Source organism: Lissotriton helveticus, chromosome 2_1 (genome assembly GCF_964261635.1).
Source record: "Lissotriton helveticus chromosome 2_1, aLisHel1.1, whole genome shotgun sequence".
NCBI lineage: Eukaryota > Metazoa > Chordata > Amphibia > Caudata > Salamandridae > Lissotriton > Lissotriton helveticus.
In genome coordinates, this window is record NC_136059.1 from 843,810,702 (window position 1) to 843,832,847 (window position 22,146).

Consider the following 22,146-nt stretch of genomic DNA (forward strand, 5'->3'; position numbering starts at 1 on the left):
GCTAGCCCTGTTAAAGGAGACCCAGATGATGAAGCATGTCACCTGGAATGGTGAGTGATGGGAATCCGTACACATTTTGTGTTTTTGTTTTAGAGCTTTGGTTAGTTCAGATATTTTTTATTTGTCTGCCTTTAGACCTCGGGATATATATGGTGTATTAACTAGTTGGTAATGGGGCTGCATATCCCGTTGTGTCTATAAACTTTGGCCTCTGACCCTACTCAAGATATAGTGTCTTTTTCACAAATCAAAATGGCCTACTCCTGCCTGCAAGCACCCAGCATGGGTGCAGGCTGGGGCCACGGAGGCATTGGGGCTAACCACCCCCCAGATCTGCAGCCCCTAAGTGTGGCAGGCAGCAGTCATCTTCCCTTTAGTCACAATCTTAACAGTAGAGTCGCACATCAGTATTAACCTAAAATTATTTGTGTTGGATATATAGTAGTTGTTAAATGGTAGAATATAAAACCTTCACTTTTAGAAGCTTATAACATTAAGAAATTTCTAGCAAAACACCCAATTCTGTTGCTCATTCTGTATGTAGTGCAGAATTGTCTTTGATACAAATTTGAAAGCAAATGTTTATTAAAAAATCAAGCTTTAATAAAAAGTATACTATAGAAACCTATTTCAAACAGATTTTCCGCAATTATTCTTTTCATAAAGTCTAATTTCTTTTTCCCCGTTAAAATTTTGTTTGTAAATTTCATAGAATTAATGTTCATCACCTTGCTACTTTTCCAAACGTGCAAGACATTGCAAACTCTGCTTTATTCTAAAACCCAGCATAAATTCTTTTTTTAAATTTAGAAGAAAAGAGCTGTCATAAAGTGCATTTGGCATACATGGTGGAACTCTGACCCGTTGGAGCCAACAAAGTGCCCCGAAGGTCTAAAAACGATCTCAGACTTCAGTATACTTCTATTTTCATGCATACACAGCAGAAATCACTTCCAGCAGTTTATAGACCTCTAATTTCCTTATTGTCCAATAGTTTATAAATGCTCCTATGCATAGTAGCCAGTCAGATGTTTGATGTATTGCTTAAGATCTGGATAGCCACACCTCCATCCACCTTGCATTTAGGTGTTTGGTGTAATGTGCAAGAAAATTTGGACTTCCCTTGCCCATGTAGAAATTTCTAAAATGCTCCGAATTTTGCCTTTTAAACCATTCATAAGTGAAGTATAACAAATGGAATCCAGTATATTTTCATATTTAATAGTATTGGTTTAAACGAATATTCATAGCATGTGCATACTCCTGCCTTCTATCCTGTGTTCGGAGGTTTACAACACGTTTCTCTTTGAAGAAGTCTATAGAATCATGAGATCCAGTGATGACTCCCTTTCGAGGTAATGCGGTTGGTCATCCGCTCCATCTTAAGATTCTTTTTCTCCTACATTGGGCTTGGACGTGCACGGTGTAGCTCGCTATCGAAGCCCCTTCTCCAGGCCTACTTGATCCAGAGAAGCTGACTCAGTCGGCGAATAACAACATCCTGGCGCAGCATACACGTCGGTGACCAGTTGTTGAAGAACCGATTCGAAGAGCCCTCTGCATCTTCCATCAGAAACTGAGAATATTCAGGGAGGGGTGATGGAACGGACCCGTACAACAGTGAACACCTGGTGTGCAGTTTGTCTCTCTCTCCCGAACATGACAGATAGGACTGTGCAGCGTGTCAACAGTTCAAATTCCCAAAAACCTTAAGATGCCGTCAGGCACGTCACCGTGCCACAGCATGGAGACCACTTCCGAAATGAAGGGGTCAGTGGGAGAGGAGATCATTGGTGCTGATGAGAAAGGGTTGTACAAGGGAGGCAACTCGATAGGTAGCATGTACTACATCATATCTGGATACTCTGATGTCGTCACCGGAACCAGTGATGAAGAAGGTCAGCTGTCTATCTCCTTTTGAGGTAAACGGAAACGTCGAGCCGAAGAAATCTGCATGCCCAAAGATGGAGGCAGGACCACGGGTTGAGAATATTGCTATTCTTTCAGCCCCTACACAAAAAACACGGCTACAAGAGTTGTCAGAGCCACGCCCTAGAGAGGATCAGTCCAGCAGCCTATTCAGAGAAGCAGGTTTTAGTGCTCCTTCACCTAGTGGTTCCGGTCGACACCAAGAGAAGGCTTTAAGGCGGAGAAAGGACAAAAGGCCTCTCTATTCTAATCGACCTCCTAGCCACAAACAAAAACATGGCGCTGTGGCTCCGAAATCTCGCTCATTCATGTTTCTTGCCTTGAACTGCACCCTCATGACAGCAGTAGCCATCGCAGACACTGAAAGATTAAATGTACTATTCTAACTCCAGACCAGTATAATTGGGGAAAGGACAACTTTCCCCCAAATATACCAGGAGGTTTATGTATTAGTCTAACACCAGTCCTGGAATATTTTGGGGAAAGTTAAAAATTCTGCATGTATTTTTAGGAAGAGTTGACAAGTAATAATTTTGAGTTGGAAAAAGTGCTGCCTTGAGGGCGCAACTAGGAGTACCTGAAATCTTAGACTCCCAGACACCGCCAGCTCCGTAAGTCATGGCATCTAAGCCTTCAGCATTGAAGCAGTCGACATCCAAGCCATCGGTGCCAAAAGAATAGTTTCAGAAGAAGTGGTCGAAAAGCCCTCACAATAACATTTTGGCACTGATGTCCAGGGTGACCCCGAAACACCACATACCCAAGAAAGGGGAGGGCCTTATCATCAAGGGACCGTAACAGGTCCTTGATTTGCAGCAGAGAACAGTGATCCGCAAGCTGGCTAGATCACTGTTCCGAAAAAGAGAAAGCTAGAGTTTAAGGAACCTCTAATACATCCACCACCAAAATAGGACTATGGTCAACAAAAGCACTAGCCCCCCACCACCTCCACTACCACACAGCTCACCTGCACAATCTTTCCCATTGCAGTCAACTACACATTCAGCCACTGGAAGTGTAGAACAATATTCTCCAGGGAATGATTTTCAGGGGTCTTCTGACTACCAATGGAGCCTTGACAACCCTTGGGAAGATTATAATGTCGACCCACAGGAATGACCCAGATCTTGAGCCAATTCCCAATAAACCATCTCCGCCAGATGGCACAACCACTTATTGTAGTCATACAGAGAGCTGCAGCATTCCACAAGATGGATATGCCTGTCACACCAGAGCAGGAAGTCTTCTTGGTGGACCCTATATCGAGAATGGAAAAGTGTCTCCAATATCTACTAATGATCAAGTCAGTGCTGAAACCACCCGCTGAGATTTTCAAGGACCCAGTCAAAAGTAGGGTACTGACCCCCTAGGTTAGAGAAGTATAAAACCTTCTAGGGGTACCCTTCCCCAGATTCCTCAATGGTGGCTACCGCACAGAAACTTACTGCAGCGCAAGCAACACAAGATGCACCTCCTTCTAACAAAGTGAGTTAGAGCATTGACGCTGAAGAGGGTGGCTGTAGGTAATGCCAACAATTGGTGCAATGCCAAGTCTGTTGGGCTGCTCTCCCGATACAATCGAGCACAATGGAATGAGATGGACCTCCCAGATGAGTATAGAAAGAAAGGGGATGACTTAGTCGTCGAATGGGAACTTGTATTTAATGCGACCATTAGATGTGCACTGGATGTGGCTGACACTTCAGCAAGAGGTATCAATTCTGCTATCCTACTATGCAGACGTGTGTGGCTGCATATTTCAGGATTCGAACCTGAACTGCGGCAACATCTTCTGAATGTGCCTTTTGATGGAGAACATCTCTTCGGCCCCAAGGCAGATGAAGTGCTAGAAAAGATGAAAAAGGACAGAGACAGCAAAAGCGGTGTGTTGGGTACAGACAGCCGCCTTGCACCAGTCCTCTCGAAAGCAATAGGGAAGGCGTGGAGGAAAAGTATCCACCTCAGATCAGGGCTGATTCTACCAGTGGTAGCAGCAGGCCTACCATCAATAGTGAGACTGATGCAAAAAGATCAAATTACAGACAGAATGTTGAACAATGTGAAACATTCACCCCCAGTACAGAAACCTGGGCCTTAATCCATCGTTTTGTTTGCCCACCATGCCATTCCAGTTTAAACCCAGCCATATGTAAAACAGTCTTGACCCTGCTCCCCATGGGAACTGTCCAGCCTGAACTGCCAGGCCCTCCCTGGACAGGAAACCAGCATCTTGGGACTGGTTTCCTGGTATCACCCCATTTCATCTAACTTAGCTTGAATCCATTGGCATGGTGAGCTCGAGGCCCACATCTGGGCATACCTGTCCCACTCGAGGTCACAAATGCAAAAAGAACGATTGACGGACGGAATCCTGAACAATGTCAAACATTAACCCCAGTACAGAGATCTGGGACTAAATCCATAGTCTGTTTGCTCACCTTGCCATTCTAGTTTAAACCTAAACATTATCCAGATTAGTCTTGACTCTGTTCCCCATGGGAACATTTCAGCCCGAACTGCCAGGCCAGGTCCTTCCTGGACCACAACACAAGCAACCCAGGACCTATTTTGCCCTTGTAATGGGCTCATCAGCCGGGTATAGGTGTGTTTCAGTGACACCGTATGCACGGGTCCCATGTCTGGACATACCCGTCCCACTTAGGGCAACATACTAAATTATACAAAAAGTGATGGATGTAACTATTGAATTAATTAATGACACTCACTGGTAATTGCTCGGGTCTTCATCCCAGTGCATCGTTATTTTGCACACCATGCCACCTTATTGTTGACCGAACTGCAGGCAAATCAGTCTTGAACCTTGCTCCAATGGGAACAGTCCAGCCTAAACTACCAAGCCATGTCTTCCCTGAAACGGAACACATGCAACCCATGACCTGTTTTGCCCTTGCTTCCAGTAACACAATATGCACGTTTCCCACATCTGGGCATACCTGTTATATATAAGGTGACGTACTAAACTATACAGAAAGTGCTGGACAGAATGTTTGAGGTTTTGTAGGACGGTAGCCGTGTTAAGGACTTCAAGCTGTTGCTTCTGACTCAAGAAGGACCTCTAGTAATAACTAAGGCAATTGCTTGCGGGTATAGTCAAGGCCTGACTTTGGAACTAAAAATAGCCCTTGCATAAATGCTCAAACCTGCCCATTCTCTTCTGCTCCTCGCACTGTATTGTTCTCCATCCATCTATTCGCTTCTCTTTTCTGCCTCTCTGATTGCTTTCTTTTTTCTCCACCACCTCTCTCTCTCTCTCTCTCTCGCTCTCCTCCATTCTCTCTCTATTCTATCCCCTCTCTCCTCCGCCCTCTCTCTCTTCTCTCTCGGGACCGTGACAGATATGTGAGGTGCGGCCCTGGGATTTCAAAACTAGCCTCCAAGGCCGGAATAAAAGGCCTGTTTGCAGCTAAGTTATGTTATGTTACGTTAATACTGGTGCTATATATTGCCTGGCCGTGGTAGGGAGAGGATCAAACAACCATGTCTTCAACCCCTTCCTGAAAAGGAGAGGTCCGAAGAATTCCTCAGATAGAATGGCAGATCATTCCAAGCCTTAGATGTACCTGCAACAAAACTCCTGCCTCCCCAGGAGGTCTTTTTAACAGTGGGTATTAGGACCTTTTTTGTTCCTGTCGAAGAAGGGTCCTGGCTGAAACATACCACTTCAATTTGTTCTTCAAGTGGTGAGGGCCTAAGCTGTTAAGAGCCTTAAAGGCCGAACATAAGGCCTTAAAGCGAACCCTTTGCTTCACCGGAAGCAGGTGTAGTCTGGTTAGCTAATTTTTTACTGAAACTAATTTGGGGGTACCTGACAGCAGCCTGGCTGCTGCATTTTGCGCTATCTGAAGCCTATTGATGACTTGTTTTTGGGCATTCAAATAGAGGCCGTTGCAGTAGTCCAATCTTGACATAACGAGGAACGTGACCACTATCCTGAAGTTACCGTCTGAAAGATAGGGTTTAATTTTCCTTAAAATTTTTAGTATCAGGAAACAGGCCGAAACCACCGCACTGATATGATCGCTATATGTCAATGTATTGTCTACTGTTACTCCCAGATTCTTGGCTTTCCGTGTAGGCAAAGGGCAATTCCCCAAGTCTGCTGGCCACCAGTCAGGTGTCCAAATGTGAGGGTTGTTTCCAAAAACAATGATCTCAGTTTTGGTAGAATTCAATTTCAAACATTTAGAAGCCATCCACCCTGCTATCTCTTTCATACAATCGTGAAAGCGCAATTCCATTATTTTTTCCTGGCCGTCACTGAATGATAACACTATTTGAGTGTCATCGGCGTGCGAGGTAAGCTGAAAGCCATAAGATTTTATAAGGCCAGCCAATGATATCATATAAATATTGAAAAGGGTAGGGCTTAATGAGGACCCCTGGGGGACCCCACAGGGAAGGCGGAGCGGATGCGACTTGTTATTATCCAGGTCGACAGTCTGTGATCTATCTGAGAGAAAAGAGTACAGCAATTTCCATGCCACACCCTGTACTCCTACCTCTGACAAACGGTCCATCAAAACCAGGTGATGGACCTTGTCGAAGGCAGCTGATAGATCTAACAAAATCAGAACAGCCTTCCCTCCACCGTCCAACGCCTCCCTTACTTCTTCTGTGGATTTAATAAGAGCCAGTTCTGTATTATGTTCGGGTCTAAAACCATACTGTGTTGGTTGATCTGAAGATGCGAACTAAGCTGGATGTTCATTGCCTTTTCAATGATTTTAGCTGGCAGTGGCAGCCGCGAGATAGGCCTATAACTACTAGGGTCTGCGGGTTCCAATGTAGGTTTTTTCAATAAGGGAAGAATAGACGCCTTCTTCCACTCTTTGGGGAAGCACCCAGAAGCAAAGATGTTATTGATGAGGGGGTGTAGGGTGGATCCTATTGTTTCTGGAATAGTTTTTTAAATCGAGACTGGGCAAGGATCAATGGGGGAGCCTGAGCGTATGGAGTTCAGAAGTTTAATGGTCTCTGATCTTTCTAAAGGGATGAAGTGATCAGATACAGGCACCACATTTGGTCCTGTTTGCACCACTTCCGAGGGGAGAATTCCGTCTCCCTTCTGGGCTGGCGAAAAAATTAAGTATATGCACTCTACCTTATGTTGGAAAAAAGTAGCCAGCTTGTTACAGAGTTCAGGACTACTAGCACTCACAGATGAGTTAGGTGAGGCAAGTTTTTTAACCGTCTTAAATAATTCTTTGGAGTTGGATTTCGCTCGTAGAATTTCACACGAGTAGTAGTGCTTTTTTGTATCCAGCAACAATTCTTTATAGCATTTAAGACTTTGCTCGTATGTTTCTTTATCAATATCTTTGTTGTCCTTCCTCCAAACCTGTTCGAGTTTTTTGAAGACCAGTTTCTGAGATTTCAGTTTGTCTGAATACCAAGGGGCAGAAGGTTTGGCCTGCTTGGGGGTCCATCTTTTAACAGAGACCAATTTTTTACAGGCATTGTCAAACCAGTCTGTATACATCGCCACGGCTTCGTATACCTCCAATGGGAGTGGGAGAAAGGAGCTCTCTAATTCATCTTCTAACTGGGCTCCATCTAAATCCTTCCTTATCCTTTTTTCCAGCAGCTTTTTGGTCCTCGATATAGGTTTAGGGGTTTTTGATTCCTGCAAATTATAGCCCTATGGTCGGACCAAGCCAAGGGTTGAGCTTTATACCAAGTAAGGTCCGGATTGTTGGAAAAAATCCCATCCAGGGTATGCCCGTTAAGATGTGTGGGACCTTCCACTAACTGCTTCAGTTCCCCAGTCTCCATTATTTTATCAAGGTTAATGGTATCTGGGTCCATAGTAATTTTGGGGAAAAAATTAAAATCCCCTAATACCACAAATGATTCTGCGCACATTCCGTCTTCCAGTAGGGTGCTTATTGTTTCCAGGAACCCGGCTCAGGGGCCAGGAGGGCGATAGAAAAGTAGCCCCTTAAAATTTTTATATTGCTCCCTGACAAAGTTAAAGGAGAGTGCCTCACAGAAAGTGCTGGAAGCGGGATGGAAACTGGGATTCATGGTGTCAGGGTATATGACTGCTACACCCCCTCTTCCCCCCCCTCCCCCTCTTCAGAGTGAAACATAGAAATCCTGGGGGTGTTGCTTTTACCAACTCTGGACCCGAGGCAAGATCAGCCCAGGTTTCTGTGATAAAGGCGATTTTGATATTTTTTTCTTCTAAAAATAATGCACATTCAGTGGCGTGTTTGATCAGAGACCTGGCATTTATCAGAACACAATTGATTTTAGATTGCTTATCATTTGCAACTACTTCATTAGACTTATCATAGTAACCTCTGACCAGCTGATCTTGAGAATTAAATAGTTGATAGCCACAAAGTTCACAGGCCCCCATAGGGCCCCTAGATGATAAATCACAAGCATACCTTGGACATTTTAACCGACCTCCTCCAGGCCTTAGCCACAAAAGCTCTTGTTTTGAATATCTCCCATAATCTGTATTATCACGACCAGGGGGACTGGCCCTGAGCCCGGTCAGAGCGCGGACAGGCGTAGATGGGCTTGTCTTAGGCACGCCCGCTGCGTGCGCCCTCTGCGCGTCCAGGTCAACGTGCCTCCTAAATAGGCATCGTGCGACGACTGGACCGCTAACCCACTGCTCCCCAAGATGGCCGCCCCCTCAGGTAGGGAAAGTGTGCAAACTAGCGAGAATTAGCAGCAATAACGTTTAAAAACAGGGTCTTCAATGAATATTATTCAAAGATTAAAAAACAACAGAGGTTAAAACAATCCAAAATTATATTTAGGTGAGGACCGGTCGGGCATTGAACGCAGCTCCGACTCCTGCCAGGCAAACGAGCACGTCCGCGTCAGCGTGCCTCCTAAATAGGCAGCATGCGACGACTGGACCGCTAACCCACAGCTCCCCAATACGGCCGCCCCCTCAGGTAAGGGAAGTGTGCAAACTAGCGAGAATTAGCAGCAATAACGTTTAAAAACAGGGTCTTCAATGATTATTATTCAAAGAGTAAAAAACAACAGAGGTTAAAACAATCCAAAATTCTATTCAGGCGAGGACCGGTCGGGCAGTGAACGCAGCTCCGACTCCTGCCAGGCAAAATGAAAGGTTAGACCAATTGACTCTGGCAATGCTTGTTTTAGTATAGCCTCTAATGTTGCTATTCAGTCAAAACGTTATGGCAACATGAATTTGTGTCCGTTAACAATCACAAAGAGTAAGATTAATATTTTATAGATGGTTGACTATAATTTGTATTTATTGCTGTGCAAGTAACCGTTTATCACAATTTTGTTGTTAGAATGCCCTTTTTAGGTCTCGGCTAGAAGCGCGCGAAGTGCGTTATCGCAGAGAACTATAGCGATCGTGTCAGCTTCTAGCCGAGACCTAACGAGTGGAGACAAGAGGTGGCCGCGCGCACCATTAAGACGCATGGCCGAGTCGGATTCCGACGCGCGCCTTGGGATTGGGTCGCGCGCGTCGGAATCCGACTCTGCCATGCTTCTTAATGGTGCGCGTGGCCAGCTCTTGTCTACACGTCGCGCGGCTCTTAGGTTTCGGTTTCGGTTTCCCGCGGCTCTTAGCTCGTCTCTTGTCTGTCATTTCTACGGCGCCGCATCGTTTACTAGTCGCTCAGCCGAGGCTGCCCCTCATCTGGAGGTAATACAAACGGGGAATGAAAAAAACAGGTAGGGTGGTGAGAGAGCAAACAACGATAGTGATGGGAGAAGCAAATGGGTCTGAGGGAACAGGGAAAGCATAGACAGGGGTGGCTGATAGGCCGAGCAGCGACGCCGGGCCAACAACATGGGGAGGGGGGATGCGCAAGCAGTGATGGAGGGTACATGGAAGCTACAACAGGGCAGGGGATGGGCGAGGCAGGGCAAACAGTTAAGCGGCAATAGAGAAGGAGGGATGGGACAAGCGATTACGATGGGGCAACAATGCAAGAAGGGGTGGGGCAAGCAAGCCCAGAGCGACTGGGGCCAAACAGCACGAAGCATGGCGAGGAGGGGAGGAAGGGGCAGAGAACACGGTAAACAGCAGGGTGGGTGGGTGGTCGAAGAAGGATGGTAGAGAGAGAGCCTCCAAGAATATGCTCTCGAGTGGAGTGCTGGAAGAAAAAATAGAAAGTAACCTGGCACCAAAAGCACAAGCAGTGAAAGCACACTCACTGACCATGCAAGCAGTACTTGGGCTGTGTCAAATTCTCAAGGAGCGTTAATCCCCTGCCAATGGGGATGATATTGAAACCCTGTGAATTGCGAGGAGGCGCAGGGCGGAAGCAGCATTCTGACCGAGATGCCTGAACACAAACGTAGCTTCTTAGTGCTCATGGAACCCACTCATGAACACAAACAGCACAAATTGAGAGGCACGGCAAGAAAGACATGCAGTGCCAAGACGCTGATAGTCAGCGCTGCTGCAACAGCATACCAAAACTATCACACTACAAAGTGTACACTTCGAGGTAATTCGTTTACACTTTCATTTTTAAAAAAACACACAGGAACTTAGTCTTGGTCTGTTATATAATAGTCAGTAAAAACAGTTTCCGTTTCTGTATGTGCTTTTACCTCCCTAACAGCATACTCTCAGCCTCTTTCAGATTAAATGCCATCGGGACGAAATTGAGATGGTTTTAGTGCCTGACATCTTTTTCTTTGCTTGTTTAAGGAGGAGATAAACCCTTATCCCAGTTGCATAAAGGTTGCTTCTAAACGAGCATGGGTCAGATGCAGTAGGAATATCCTAGCTGTCAGTATACAAAAAATGTGGATCATGCTTTTTACACCATGCCCACTAAGAAGCTACATAGATGTTTTATCTATCTTACACGCTCCTGAGCGTGTGAGATAGAGCAGTGAGTGAATTTATACTTGATTAATAAATACGATCTAGTGACAATGATTTATTAAGAAAGTAAAGTTGTAATGTGTGTGTGTGTGTTTGTGTGTGTATCCATCCATCCATCCCTCCCTCCCTCCCTCCCTTGCAACATCCAGAGCTGGGTATTGGGGAGGGGAATGTGGGCCGGCTTATTAAGTAGTTGGCGTTTTGTAGGGAAAGGGAAAACTGTGATTAGAATATGAATGGGGTCCAGGAGAGGGGGAGAATGGTGGATTACATCTTAATTGCTTTGACCATGGGCACTGACATATGTTTTTATGCCCTCCTCCAAAGCAGCACCCTCTCACCCTCACACACCCTAACTCACCCACCATCACTCACCCACACCCACCATCACTCACCCTCACACACCCTCATTCACACCCCCTCACCCTCATAACCCCTCACCCACCCTCACTCACACCCCCTCACCCTCACAACCCATCACCCTCACACCCCATCACCCTCACACCCCATCACCTTCACACCCCATCACCTTCACACCCCATCACCTTCACACCCCATCACCCTCACACCCCATCACCCTCACACCCCATCACCCTCACACCCCATCACCCTCACACCCCCTCACCCTCACACACCCTCACACACCCTCACCCCGTCACCCTCACACCCCTTCACCCTCACACACGCTCACTCACCCTCACACACCCTCACTCGCCCTTACAGCCTCACACCCCTACCCTCACAACCCTCACACCCTCACCCTCACACACCATATCACTCAGGAACAACCACCACATCACTCAGAGACATCACTCGGGGGCACCACCACATCACTCAGGGACACCACCACATCACTCGGGGACACCACCACATCAGCTAACCATTCACAAACAATGTTTATGTACCAATTGCAAATTAAAAAAAAAATCAATGCAAAGCATTGTCATTTACAATGGCAGTAACTCAAACTTTAATGCTGCGAGACCTATTGCATTGTAAATGCTTGTTTATCCCAGTGAACTACATCAATATATAACCAGTGTAGTGAAATAGCTCATATTTATTTGAACAGTGTTTATTGTAATGATTTTCTTTGATATGTCACCATTTTATTTGAAGGTATGACGAAGGTTAAGGTGGGGAAGGAAGACTCATCTTCTACAGAATTTGTGGAAAGAAGAAGAGCAGCACTAGAAAGGTATGAAAAGGAGTAGTAGAAATACCTCCAGCCTTCCTATATGTGAAATTGTCACTATACATTTTGGACCATAAAGCTATTATTTATGCCTAACTACAAAGGCTGGATTGTTAAGCATTTTGATTATGTTCTTAAAAAGCAAATTGACCTGCAAGTGGCTTTTAATTAATTACTAATTCTTGTTTTTCGTTTTTTTGTTTAATTAAGAAGACTTAAATATTAGAGCTTGAAGGGAACAAACTAATCATGATACTCCGTTTCCAGCAATGCTACAAGAACTATTACTATTGTATATTAAAAAAAAAAATGTATAACCTTTATTTTATTTTTGTCCAGTAAAGTCACAGTGGTTATACAGTTTCAAGCGTGCTGTCAGAAGTGGTCTGAGGACAATGAGATATATTTTAAAATTAAATAGGACACAAGTGTTTGCTTGCTTAGATATGCAGTGATCCATATAACTGCAGTAGCTAAAGGACAGTACCCCAATTTAGTTTAACATCTAGCAGAAGTCATCTACTCACCTCACTGTAATTATGCCACACAGATTCAAACCTGCATGTCGTTGTAATTACTACCTGCCGTGATGATAACTTCAAATCCCTGTTGACTACTTTTGTATGAAATTTTCTATATTCCAAAGACATTGTCCCTTGCAAATAAGTGCTTGGTCTTTTGTTTTTAAGACCTAACTATGTGTTCATTTCCATAAAATCCACACTACGATTATGACTCTAAATAGCTCTCATGCTCACAGCAACTAGAGTTGAAGTATTCTTTATTTTTTCTCATATGAGGAGACATATATGTTTCATTAATTGCTGACCTGTACATCAGGCCCTTCTGGCCAGTGTATGTGGAGTTGCCAGAACACCATCTAATCTGCTGTATAGATTATTAAGTATGAATGAGGGAGGCCAAATTTCAGTTAATTTGATTGAATGATTATGATGTCACTATGAGGCCAGCGCAGAGGGCCAAAGGTTGGTTGTAGCCACATTTACAAATCCAGCTAGAGACCCTGAATTGGTACAGCAGCATGTTATGTGTGGCAAATTAACGTCATCTGAACAGACCAGTCACTTCCTTAACACAGGAGCAGAGTCATTCATGGCGTCAGCCAGTAGTTTCATAATGCACCAAGATAAATGGAGAATTAAGTAGGCGGGTCACTTTGTACTTCTGTATATTTACTTTAAAATGTAATAGGTATATTTCATTTTTTCTTTCTGAAATGCGCTCCATTATGAAGCAAAATGATGCTCAACATGAAGGCCACTTTTTGTCTTCTAACACTTTTTCTTCTCAAGGTTTTCTGTAATTCTCAATGAGGTTAATAGATGTTATCTTTCATATGCTTTTGAGAAAGTTTCACAGGTGGTGCCTCTATTTTGTAATTGAGGTATTCCGCCTAAATACCGATTCCAAAATTGATCGTCTGACAATATAGTCATAAAAATATTGTGAGTGTACAGGTCTGCTGATACACTAAACTATTGATTGCTTAGGTCTGATGGTTGCTATATGGGTCATTGCTCAATCATGGAACTCATCTAATGCGCTCAGCCTGGGAAAATGGAAGAAGGTGTTGCCAAATGTAGAATTCTTGATGAAAAAGTTTATTGGTACTGTGGATATCCTCATAGGTGCAATGAAATATGGGCCAACTAGATTACTTTCTTGCTGACAACACTGATGTGTGATTTCCATGCCTTATGATTAAATACATATGTATATTGATGTGTGATATGGTTAATGTTCCAAGTTACAATTTAACAGGGACCACAACATAAATGTTCTTGTGCACTGCTGTATTGTTGAAAATGCTGCTAAAATTTGGCTATTTAACAAAAATGTCATCACTACCAAAATATTGGGGACCACAATATCAAAGGTGAGTCTATCCTTTTTTTATGGGTTTACTATAAAATTGTTCTTAATAATATCTTTAATATTTTTTTATAATGGTTATTTATATTGTATTCTGTTTTTCTTTAGTGTACTTGTTATTTTAAAATTCCTTTATTTTTTGTTAAAGTTATAGTGCTGTATATTTTTTAAGATTTATTGGGGAATTAGGTGGCTAATTTTTAATTTTCTGTGAATGAATGTTAATATGTTAATTGTTTTATAATTTATTCTGATAGTTAAGTGATTGCTATATTATACATGGTTTGAATTGGACATTAATTGTATGCTTAATATTAAGAGGTTAAAAGGTGCATATATAAAAAGGATTTTTTAAAACCTATTATGGGGTACATTAGGGGAATAGGGTGATAGTTGATTTAAAAGTCAAATACAAACATTTTTGGTGTGTGAATCTTAGGTTTGAGGGATGTTTTTTATTCATACAATTTTTTTCAATGTGTTTTTTTACCAATTCTGTTAATTTTACATCTTTGAAAAATATATATTTTTTTTCAATTTCAAGATGTTTTAATAGTTGGTAGGTTTTTCAAATGTGTTAATTATTTTTATTTGTAATGGGTGCTAATATTGTCTGGATATACTGCCTTGCTTTAAAAATATACTCTACCCCCAGTGTTTGTTAGACTGGAGTTGAAATAGTACATTTCCTATCCCATAGTGTATGTACTTTCCTAGCACTTGTTACACTGGTAAAATAGTAAATTGGCCTTTACTCCCCAAATATATGTACTTTCCTCAATGTAGGCTTATCAGGAGTAAGCATGGTAAACCTGCCCACATCCCCGGTCCCATTTGTGCACTTTTCCAATATTTCTTAGAGTACAGTTAGAATAGTAAGTCTGACATTACCCATGTATGCGCTTTCCCTAATGTTTGTTGTACTGGAGATAGAATAGGAAGTCTGATTTGACCCTCCCACCCCCCAATATATGCAGTTTCCCAGTGTTAAACTGGAGTCAGAGCGTATATCTGAAACTCCCCTTCCCCTCCATTGTGTACTTTTTACAATGTTTCTTTGTAGTTGGAATAGTAAGCCTGACCTCTACCAATGCATGCACTTTCTCCAGTGTCTGTTAAACTGGACCTAGACTAGTCAATCGGACCCAACCCCCACTCCTAGGTTTGCTTTTCCCCCTAATGTTACTACGCACTACTTTACTTTTTAGTTCGCTCTGAATTTATATATAAGCTATTCTGAGGGTGTTTCATTAAAAATGATATATTTATAAAACCATTTAACTTTTTATTATTATTTGTCTTTCAAATTATTTCATATGTTTTATGTGATTTAGGGCCAGATGTAGGAAGCCTAATTCCGGTCCGTAACAGCCGAAATTACTGAATTTCGGCCGTTACCGACCGGAATTAGGCTTTTCATATGTAGGGGCCTAAATTAAGGATTCGGTAATTTACCGAATCGGTAAATTAAGAAATCGGTAAATTACCGAATTCTTAAATACCGATTCGGTAAATTACCGAATCCTGATATGTAGGGAGCACTCAAATGAGTGATTTTCCCATTTTAGGATTCGTTATTTACCACCAACTACAAGTTGGTGGTAAATTTCGAAAACCCCCAAGAAATGCTAATTTATGCAAATAATAACAGTGCCATGTGGCAGACATACATGCCCTTAGGGCACATGTCCACATGTGCACCCATACACAATTCAGGGGTGCAACAGGATGTCAAAGTGACACCCTGGCCACCCTTCAATGTTTCCCCCCCCGGTAATTCCCATTCATTCCTATGGGCCTTAAGGCCCATAGGAATGAATGGGGAATACCGAATCGGTAAATACCGATTCGGTATTTACCGAATTTTACAAATTCGGTAAAATTTACCGATTGGATACCTACATAGCATTTACCGATTCTAAAACACCGAATCAGTATAATTCGGTATTTTAGAATCGGTAAATGCTGATTATCTACATCTGGCCCTTAGTATGTAATTAGTGTGTTATTTCTACAGGTTTAATAAATATAGAGAATGGATTGAGTGCTTTTAAGAATAATTAAATATAAATGTTAATATTCAGTTTTATCATAACGTGTTATATTTTTAGTTACAAATTATATTGAATGTGTTTGAATTTATAGTCGACTGTTAGAATTTTAAATTGTTACTTGTATTTGTAACAATTATATATATATTTTTTTTTAACTTAAGGCACAATTCAGTACATAAATGTAATACATTTACTTTTAAGTGGTGTGTTTTTTTATGCATTACAAGATGTAACTTTTTAAAATTAAAATAATGTTAATTAGATTTAAATGCATATACTTACCAATGTAATGTTGATATTTTAGTCCGCAGTATTTTTGTAGTCAATGGTTTTATACTTAACATACACTTTATATGTGTGTAAAGTTAATATTTGTACCGCACCATTTTTTGTTTGACATTTCATCAAATAGCTGTGATAGGTGATCAACTGTAACAGTGGCAATAAATAATGGCTGTCATTCTTCCATTCTGTATAGGATTAGCTCAAAAGAGATGTGAAAAGTTAATAGTGCTTCTAACGCTGCAGCTACACAATAAAAGAATTGATAGTTGTTTAGATCACTAGCTTATTAATATTTCATTTATACGATTGTATAGACTGACCCCAAAACATTCTTTATACCGCTTCGACTTTGTTATGAATATAATTATAGGGGGAGTAAATAGTAGGCGAGAGGAGTTGGCCTAACGGCTAGGGCGCTCGACCTCGGACCTGGAGGAACTGGGTTCGAGTCTCGGTAACGACGCCAAAACCTCCAGTGATTCTGGGCAAATCACTTAATCTCCCCGTGCCTAAAATGAAAGTAACTGGAAAATGTAAACATGTAACGTAACTGGAAAAATATGTAAAGCGCTCTGATACCTGATTCGGTTCGGGTCTAGTTCGCGCTATATAAAACTCTGCAAAAAAAAAAAAAATAATAATAATCTGAACTGGTTTTCTTAAATTGAGTGATGAATGGAAGAGGATAATCTGCTTTCACCATTCAGATTAGATTCCATTCGGTCCTATGCAGGAGTAATCCCTCCACATTAACCAGTCACCAATGATAATTTCTAATCTATTTATTTATTTATATGTACCTGCAGCTGAGAATGTTGCCTTTATAAGCAGCAGAAGAAAAGAATATCCCCATGCGCAGTTCTTCCAATATTTTTGGATACAAGATTACACTACACTTCAGGGTTCTGTAATGCTGGTGGTGTTTCCATCAGCTAGTCAATTGTGGTACTTTAACCCATCACTGCTTACCCACATCATACTGAACTGTGAGATGAATGGCAGTGTGTGTTATTCCTTCTATGCAACATACCATCATTTAATGTTTTGCTTTGTTTTTTAAAGTTCTTTCATATGTATTGCTAATTGTGCCTAATGATAGTGTAGTATTGATAAGTCCTGACTTGAAGTTTGTTTGTAGGTAAATGTAAAATGTAAATGCCAGCATTTGTAAAGCGCACAGCTACCTCCAACGGAAGTGTCCCGGCGCTGTCCTTATACCGCTTAGGAACCCTTCCTGGCTTTTCCCTGTGAAATGTCCACTCCTGGGCACCCCCAATGTGAAGCCAGGCATCCCAGCGCTGTTGGGGCCGTTGTGGAGATTAAGCAAGCTATTGCCCAGAGTTGCAGAGTGGGACCCATGATTAGAATAGGCACCGAGGCGAGAATTATCAGGTCAGAGGAAATTGAGCCCAAGACCCACGAGGCGGGTATTGAACCCTGGTCCCGGACCAGACCTCTGCATCAGGGTCTGCCGCTCTAACCATTTGAGCCACACTTCTCCACGAGGTAGGTACCAGCCACCAAGTTCTTCAGCTGTTCATTATAGCTATGGATGCAGGATACCATGTATGTTTCATATGCAGGCACACCTCTTCCACTATTTGTATGTTTAGCTTTTTTTTCCCTTTCTTCAGAGTTTTATATAGCGCAAACTTGACCCAAAGGTATTGGGTATCAGAGCGCTTTACATGAGCACCAGTTGCATTACAGACAGAGACGTTCATTTCTGTTAGGCACGGGGAGATTATGTGATTTGCCCAGAATCCCAGGATGTTGTGCGTCGTTGCCGAGATTCAAACCCGGTTCCCCAGATTTGAGAGCGACCACCCTAGCCATTAGGCCACATCCTCTCCCCAATACCCTTTTTATTACCTGCTGATGTGGATCACCATAGTTAGCAATTTTCTGTGCCGGCCAGTGCTCCTCTTGATCTCAGTTTTATTCAATTCTCACTCTCCTCTCCCATCACCTTGGGTAGCTTATTCTGGTTTTAAAGCATTCATGTAAGGCCAATGACCAGTTGGAGGAGCTGACCCTGTTAATTTCTGGCTCATGTTATGGAAGCAGTAATTTAGTAAACGCCTGATCTCCCTCTAGGAACATACTGCTGTGCATGCATAGCAAGCGGGACTGTACCCTGGAGGAAGTATTAAGTTTTATCAGCAAGAGTGGCCAACACATGAACATAAGGGGTAAGCAACAGGATATGGTATCAAGTACCCTCTCTATCAGAGACATCCAGGCCCCCTACCCATAGTACCTGTTCTCTATATGGGGCCACTGACCCTACGCAAATGGTGAGAATAAGCCTGGGAATAGTGAAAGTTCTGGGTCAAAAAACTATTTTGCGCCGTGTCCCTTTTCAGCTAAATCCTCATTTCAAGGTCTGGGGAAGTGGCATTGAGTCCCTGGGAGCCCACTGCCCTTTTCGGAACAAACACTCTTTTGTTCTGGAATGTTGACACCAACCTGTTGATAACACCAAGCCAGATGCAGACCCCTGGGCCAGGTCAAGTGAATATGAGAACCTATATCGAATCAAATGGAACTACTCGCCGAAGGATGTTGGGGCTCTGTTCATCCAGACCCTAAAAAACTCAAAGATTAAAGGCAACTGTGTTCTTTTAGTAACTTTGACACCAATTTCAAATTAATTTCTGGTCATTTCGCCACAAATTCTCAAGGAGGCATGTGACGTTTGCCAGATGCTATCTTGATGTCACCAGACCATAAATATTGTGGTCTCCAAGAAAGGCTTGTATTGGACTCTAGGAGCACCCAAACCCAAACTTTTGTGGTGGGGGCCACTTTTCTTAGTTACGTTTTGCGATTTCTCATGTACAACCAGGCAAACTATGTGGATTCTTATACAAAATTTGTACCAATCTAGAGGTTTCTAGCTCAGACAGGTTCATGCAAATATCATTGCATGCTACAGAATAACTAATAGCTCAGATTTGTCCATTATGTCTCCTTTCTCTCAGCGTATGCTCAGAAGGACAATTGGTTCACGCCCAAGCTGGGTAAGGAAGTACGTAGCTGAGTAGAAATGGACTTGCACCATGCATGCCTGTCTGTATATGCACAGTCAGACATGTTGACGATTTTCAGAGCTTAAGCGCGTGAGCTAAAAGGACTCATTGAGCTCTTGTTTGCTTCTTTCCACAGACAAGGACATCCAGAAATGCAGAACAGGCACTGACATGAAGAAATCATTTAGTGCCTCCCAACCAGCACTGATCAAACATTGATGCTCCTTACTGCTGTTAATGACTTTTTAGTGTTTCAAAGGAAGAACCGCCAGTTGCTGTCTCCTTATCCTTGGTCTTGACTCCACAGTCGAAGATAGGGTGTGTTATGGAAAGAACAAGCCAACCTCCCAGCTCTCTTTCAGGAACCTTGTAGCTTTCCATTTGGGTGGGATGTTTGACTGCAAAGGGAAATTTCCATCCACCATCACCCCTGGACCCAACTTACCAATATGACTTATAGTGCTCTCTCTGTGGTATGGAGTGATATACTCTACATCTTGCCTAGCCAGTCAGCATCATAAGAAAATCTGCAGAAGTTTGAGAGTTTCCTCCTATTGGAAGATCAAAGAGCAGATTCTGCTTTGTAAAGGGGTATGCCACATCTTGGATCTGCACAACTACTCCTTGCCTAGGTTCAAGATCCTTGCTTTAGCTCAGATACTGGTGGTTCTGGGGACCTTCACAATGTTTACCTCCATATATATATTCATTAGAAACACAGGAAATAACCCAGGAGCGAAATTACCAGTAGAAGATGCATCCCTTTGGAATTAATGGGATTTCCTAGGTTTTCACCAACGCCCTTTGTGCTTCAGAACCCTAACCAGTGTCCACTGGGACAAAGTGATTTTCCAAAGATGTTGACTGAATTCCATTTGAATGAGGTCCATCTTCCTACATTATTTATGTGTCCATGTGCCCCCTTGGAGCGAAGAGAGTACATAATCTTGATGTCTTGCATTCCTCATATTTTCATTTTTATAAAACCAAGGCCCTGCAATATTCAGGTAAACTCTTTTTAACTTTTCGATGCCAGTGATGCTGGCTAGGCATTGGATAAGACCACCATTGCTTGATAGATCCCTTCCTGCATATTCTGCTATGAGCAACTAATGTGACTCCATTGGCCTTCTCTAGACCTGTATCTGTCACAGAATTATCTGAGTGTCTATCTGCTACTGTGCCAACAGAAACAGATGTGCAGTTTGGCCAGCAGATTCCCAAAAACGGTTTGCTTAGGCCGCAGCTTCTGTTATCTCTTTCTTGTCCTCCCTCTTCTCTGTACTGTTGGATCTAACACGAGGTTGAGAAGGTTGTGTCAAAACAGTCTCCTTTCTATTATCGACACACACCAAGCAACCCTTAGGCTATCTGCCAAGAAACGCCAAGCGGGACTGATTCATCTACTGAACCCGCAGGACGCCTCGTAAACATCTGAAAGACTAAAGTCTTGTAATAACGTTAAACTTCACAGAAAGAACGGATTAAGGCTACAAAGACAGACATAGAAAGCAGAAGACAATACCAGACATAAGCACTATATTAAGTAGTGACAGCAAACAAATTTCAATAACTAGACCCCTGACGAAGGGGCTCGGCCCCGAAATGCATTGGGTGTTATTGATTTGTTTCTAATAATTTTGTGATTAACTGATATGATTTGTGTTCTTGCTGAAAATGTAAACTTTGAATGATTTTCTTGTGATTTATTGATGAACAGCACATGATGATTGAAATGTTATGAATTTTTCTGATGAGATATAAGATATAAAGTGCATTATATGGACAAAAGGAGTATTTAATTTTGTTGTGCGTGCTGGAGTCCTGGTGGTCTTCAGGCACCAGGCCATATTCAGTTTATCTGCCAAGAAAGCCAACACTGATTGGTTTCTTCATTAATTAGGTAACCGCTTTAGCTGTGCACATGTGCAGGGAAAGAGTGCATTCCTACATATGGGACATGGACGTATACTATTAGGCATGCCAAGTTCTAATGGACGGGTATTTCAGTCACTCCGCAACTTGACCTGTACCTTCAAGTTGGTAATTGGAGCAAATCTATGAACTAGGAGTAACAATATCATTACTAATCTATCCTTTTATTTGATTGAATTGGTTGCATTTAAAAGTTTTTATTGTAGCCAGTATCACAAGTTTGTAAATGCCTCTACAACAGACCTTTACAAGACCAGACCCATTTTATAACTTCAATAATAAATTATATCCTGGCTGTTATAAATGGATTACACAACAACTGAAGTAAAAAAATAGGCTTGTACTCTAAATGAGGAAATACTTGCGATTTTAAGAATTAGGAATGTTTTTATCAGTACAGATCCACATATCTTCTTACAGACAATTAGAAATAGTAGGTGACACATAGGGACTGTGGCTAGTACAATCGAACTTCAATGGATACAGCACCTAGATGCTTTCTGTCTCTCTGTGGCTGTGTTCTGCTGTCTGTCAAATGCAGAGGCCCAGTTCGCAAAACACTAACATCTCTCGGAGACACAGGATTGATGCTCTCTCATTGTAATTCTTACAACAGTCTATCCAGCTAAGGTCCCTCAGTTTTATGGTGCTTCTCACAGTGACATTGTTCTTCAGCCCTTATATGTACTTGCAGTGCGAGCATGTCACCAGGGAGGGTATCCTGACATCTGGAGAAGGAGGTACTGCCCTAGGTGAGGCCTATTGAAAGAGCCAGGTTTTCAGGTTCTTTTGTAATACTAGGACTGAGCTGGTGGCAAGGGGAGGTCGTTCCAGGCTTTAGGATCCTGGTACGAGAAAACATAGACATCTGCTCTTGTTCTTGAGATGTGGGTGTCATGGGCGAGCAGTAGTTTGGCGTAGCGAAGATGTATGGTGGGGGTACAGAAGCTGATACTGTTG

General features: G+C 42.5%; 1 protein-coding gene across 2 annotated transcripts in view; it reads left to right on the forward strand.

The window, feature by feature from the left end:
- The window catches only part of SNX2 (sorting nexin 2), a 416,319-nt gene that overhangs the window by 258,291 nt on the left and 135,882 nt on the right, over positions 1–22,146 (forward strand). For both annotated transcript variants that reach the window (XM_078675570.1, XM_078675571.1), the window contains exon 7: positions 11,912–11,990. In XM_078675570.1, coding sequence (XP_078531696.1) covers positions 11,912–11,990 — 79 coding nt within the window. The remainder of the gene's footprint in view (positions 1–11,911; positions 11,991–22,146) is intronic.